This window comes from Bidens hawaiensis, unplaced genomic scaffold, assembly GCF_021521415.1.
Source record: "Bidens hawaiensis isolate Kalapana, Puna unplaced genomic scaffold, B.hawaiensis_p1.1 tig00081303_1, whole genome shotgun sequence".
NCBI lineage: Eukaryota > Viridiplantae > Streptophyta > Magnoliopsida > Asterales > Asteraceae > Bidens > Bidens hawaiensis.
Genome location: NW_027503778.1, coordinates 1 through 5,090, shown reverse-complemented (window position 1 = coordinate 5,090; position 5,090 = coordinate 1). Strand labels below are relative to the sequence as shown.

Genomic DNA, 5,090 nt, shown 5'->3' with positions numbered 1-5,090 from the left:
GTTTCGTATGTCTCTTTTTTAATTTATACGTCAAGATTAGGATGCTACAACACTTCTGTTACAACTATACTTTTTTTTTAAGTCAGTTATGTTTATTGTTTAGAACCTTAGAAGCAATTAGATAACAGAATAAGTATATTTAACTTTGAAAATATGCCTCCGATCCTAAGTAAATACGGCTAGAATCCTAGATACATTTATGAGAACTATTAAGATAATATTTTATATTTTCTTGGGGGCTATATAATATGTGTGTTCATTTTGACCATATTACTTGTGGACGTTGACTTTGTATTGAAATTAACTTGAATGCATCCATGCACAGGATTGCTACATTTTAATTTGTTCACGAGCTCTAATAAGATCGAATTCTTTACTTTCTATTTTTATTTCTTGTTTTGGTTAAATTTTAACTGTGCACCTTTTTTCCTTGTAGAGATTTGCATTCCAGCTAGTGATCCACCGTTGATGACGCATACCACAAGATGTCGTAATGGGTTTTGATTTACTTTTTTAACATGTACCGGTGTCGGAGCGCCGATAGGCTATAAAATGTCGTATTGTTTTGCTTTGGCTTCAATGATTGTGATGTCAAAATTATGCCGGGAGACTATAAAATGTATTATTTTCTTTGTCTTCAATAATTGTGATGTTGGACGGCTATGTAATCGTGGACCCCTCTAGGAGTCAAGTATAATGTTTGGATAATACAGAAAAGAGTGAATGTTATGTGATTTTCTTTCTTTTGATATGCATGTAGTGGGTATAGTGGTATACGAGAGTGAGTACGTGTTAATTTTTTCCTTCTCTGCATGTAATTTAAAGTGGTTTATCGATCAATAGTTTTGTGGTTAGGGGGGGGGGGGGGGGGGGTCCCGTTATATAGGGAGATAATTGACAACCACACGTTACAATAATGTAACGAATTACATAAATGACACAATTCGAGCGGTTTGAACTTTTTCCCGAATATGGCTAATCTGAACTGTATACTGGAAAGCCAAAGGACCATGGAAAGCCCGAATATGGCTAATCTGAAATTTTTGATAGAACAAAGTGAGAGTCAATTTATATGTGTCTAGTAGGCTGATTTTAAACCGGTTTCTCTGAACTGAAACATTATCATATCAGACAAAAGTTGCCTTCCAAACATTGAAGCTCTAGCATACGATTAAGGGGTCATCATGTCTCAGAAACTGAATTAATCAGCCACTCCTTTATTTTCGCCCTCCTCACTAAAACGAGAAATGGTGTGCTATTGTTTGAAATACCATGAGATTAAGTTGTCTCTTAAGAAAACAAAATATCCGGAGGTCGACCGTCGGGATTCCGGACACTGCCTCAATCAGCATCAGAATAGGCGGTTAGGTACCGAGTCAGAGAGAAAGTAATCCAAAGTACCAATTAGATATCTAGGGATATGTTTCATAAAGCAAAATGGGGCTCTCGTGGAACATGCATAAGTAAACAGACTTATTGAACGACATACGAGACATCTAGGCGTGTACTTGACTACTTGTCACATCCCAACCTAACGACGGAACATGTCGGGACACGACAATATTTGTATAATAGCTCAACAGACACTAAATAAAAATAATGACGATAACTGATTAATGTATTCCATATAAAAGTACACAAGGTTCATAAAACAAAACAAATCCAAATAAATTCATCAATCACAAAATCAAACATGTTGTTCTTTATTTTTTAATAAACCTAAGACCCAACAAATATCTTGCATCTTCAATCATCTCATGTAGCTACTTGCGATATGAGTAAAAATAAATATATTTTGTCAACAAAATGTTAAGCAAGTAATCACAAATTTGAGATATATATTAATAACACAAATGACAATTCCTTTGCAATATCGTGCATTACTTCGACTAACATAACATTCAATAAAAGTTGACTTTTCACCTGACCCTAACATGGTATCGAGCTACTCCGCATAGAGGTGGGGAAATAAACTGGTTAACTGAACCGACTCAAAAATCGAACCGAAACCGAACTGGTTTGGAACTGATTGAAAGTTGAAACCATAGGTTCGGAACTGGTTTGTTATTTTCTCCACCCAAACCCGTACCAAACTGGTTAGCCGAACCGAAACCGGCTAAAATCGGGCAAAAAGCGGGTCAAACCTGAACCGAAACCGATCAAAACCTGAACCAAAATCGACCGTAACATGGTAATGAAACTGGTTTCAACCCGAACCGAAACAAATTATAAACCGCTTTTGACTTTTGTTGACCAATACGAACCGGTTTCAACCCAAACCGGTTTTGAGTTTTAAACCGGTTTGTGCACCTCGAACTTCGACCACGTATCGAAGGGTCCACCTCATGGGTGGCGGGTGGGTGTCTAATATATGAAGGTTGAATCACTATAAAAGTAGAGGGTTCACACCACACACACACACACACAAACACAAACACAAACACAAACACACACTATCATCAGTGTATCAGATCGGTAAGGTAGCTAGGGTTTATCAATGGCGGCGAGAAATGCACTCCTGAAGCATCTGCGTGTGAATGTTTCAGCTCAAAACCCTAGCAGTAGAAGAGTACTCGAAGGAGGCTTAATCCACCTCTTCCGCCGCCGTTTCTCCGAGGAAGTCCGAGGATCTTTCCTCGACAAGTCAGAGGTGAATGATCGAGTGGTTACCTGCGTCAAAAATTTCCAGAAAGTTGATCCCTCTAAGGTAATTATAATTAAACCAACCAATTTAAATGTAAACCTTTTGGAAAATTAAAATGTGTATATTTGATTGATAATTATTGTGTTGATTGTTGGTTAAGTTTTGTACACTCTAATGGGTTCTTTGAGAAGCTAGTAACCGATTATTATTATTATTATTGTAGTCCCACAATTAACATGTGTCTGTTAATCTTACAAGTGAAATTTATGATCATGTAAATTGTGTGAATTCTATAGCCTCACCTTTTAATTTAGGCATGCTAATCGTGCGCTAGATGCCGAGATTAAGAATGGGTTACTTTAGAGGTTTGTACACAAAGCGCAAAAGGTGCGCTTTTTGGTGAGGTGAGGAGTGATTGTCTATTTGTACATGGATCATTGATTCGGGCCTAGAATAAATTAAAGCATAATGTGCGTAAAAAGGCGGATTCAAGTCAAAATTTTTCTAAAGTTGTAGAAACATCCCATACTTTATTATTTTGTTTTAATGTTTAAGCTCATTATGCTTTATTTATAATATGGCCCAAATTATAGCTTCATGTACAAGGAAATTAGAAAGTTATGTGGGGTAGTATGTGATAAGTCATTTTGTACTTCCAGTATGAATTAGGATTAGTCATACGTTAACTAGAGTGTTGACTTGGCACTATGAATCGGGCTACCGTCTATGTGCTCTATATCTGAGATGACGTGATGATAATGCCGTACACTCGTACGATCACCTGCTGATAATTTAATGTTTTTGGCATCGTCAGTAGTTTATTTAGAGAGAGGACCTGGTATGAATCGCCGGATCGGTCAAGTTAATAGTCAAGGAGAGTCTAGGTAATTTGTGTATTTGACAAGCGGATTTAGTGATAGTTTGTTTAAGTATTTAGTTTGTTTATATTAGTTGTTTTCGTATAGCTGTAATATATCTTGGTATATAAGTGCGCGTATAATGTGCACATCAAATGTTGCAGTGATGAAATTGCATCGCGCGGCGCGGTTCTATTGTGCGCATCACATGATGCAGTGGTGACTTATGCAGTCGACCAGCATTTGAGCAAATTGGACCATTGCCAATGGGTTTGAGTTTCTTAAATCTGACTGAACAAATTTGACAATCGATTGAACAATGAGTTTTGAGTATTTGAACAAATTAGACAATTTATTGGACAGATCTGACTATTGATTATGAGATTATCTTGTAATTTTGTGTTTAAAAGTCAGCAAGTTCAAATATCATCTAAAAATATTTTTTTTAAACACGAATTGCATATGTGGTGTGTGTGCTTCGCGCATCGGGCTTTTTCTAAACACGTTATGGAGACTCTTGCCCAAATTGTTTCGCGATTCGCTAATAATATTCTAGTTCGATTTGTGTGCCAAAATGGGTTAATATTTACTTTATATTCAAGTATTAATTGAGGTTGAACATATATTCTCATATTTTGTAGGTTACATCATGTGCACACTTCCAAAACGATCTTGGGTTAGACAGTTTAGATACAGTTGAGGTTGTAATGGCTCTTGAAGAAGAATTTGGGTTCGAGATTCCTGATAATGATGCAGACAAAATTAGCTCCATTGACCTTGCGGTTGACTTTATCGCGTCTCATCCTCAGGCTAAGTAAGGAGTATGAGTGGATGGCGTCAACTATATTGATATTAAGATAATGCAAAAATCATTTGCATCTTGGCTTTTTTCATTTTAGTTGTTTTTGGTATTACTGTATGCTTACACACTTTTCATCATCTTGCATGCTGCTTAAATAAGTGCAGTTGACTGCAGTTGGTTCATTTTATTGGTCTTGTTGAATAGATCAAAGAAACTTGATAGGTTTTCTCTTTGTATTTGATTAATTTGAATCTAGATGATGATGATGATAATTTGAAGCGGTTTTTTTTTAATATTTCTAAGATTTTTTTTTGTGTTGAAGATGATGGTATGAAAAGTTTTTAAACAATGGTGCTTCAATTCTATAAACATTGAAGCCATTCTCATTATTGGGTCAAAATTTGTCAATCCTGATATCAGTGGTATGAATCTATGTGGAATAGTGTTTTTGTGCAATTGGTATCTTTGTAGGCAATTGTCACTTAGATGCAGATTTACCCATTGGGTGTTAGACTTTTATAGTTGATAAACGAGTCCGAGTTTGAGCTTTAATTTATATACTTTAATTATTTTTTTATATATTTTGAGAAAAGAAAAACTTAAATGACCCAAGCTAAGCTCGTGCATTGATAAATTAATACATAAAAGTTTAAGAGAGTTAAACTTAGAAAAACTCAAGGCTTGTTAAGACTTGGCAAGACTAAACGATCTTTTCATACAAGACTTGAGCTAAGGCTTGATAAGTAAACGAGTTTTAGGCTTGGCTCGAGCTCGATAAGGCTCGGAT

The 5,090-nt window shown here is 35.9% G+C and overlaps 1 protein-coding gene across 1 annotated transcript; it reads left to right on the top strand.

Annotated features, from left to right (window-relative positions):
- Positions 1–2,440: 2,440 nt before the first annotated feature.
- LOC143607338 (acyl carrier protein 2, mitochondrial-like) lies at positions 2,441–4,564 on the top strand. The gene is made up of 2 exons (XM_077082816.1): positions 2,441–2,707; positions 4,143–4,564. The coding sequence occupies exons 1-2, from the start codon at positions 2,498–2,500 to the stop codon at positions 4,317–4,319; spliced, it is 387 nt and encodes a 128-aa protein (XP_076938931.1). The 5' UTR covers positions 2,441–2,497; the 3' UTR covers positions 4,320–4,564.
- Positions 4,565–5,090: the final 526 nt, after the last annotated feature.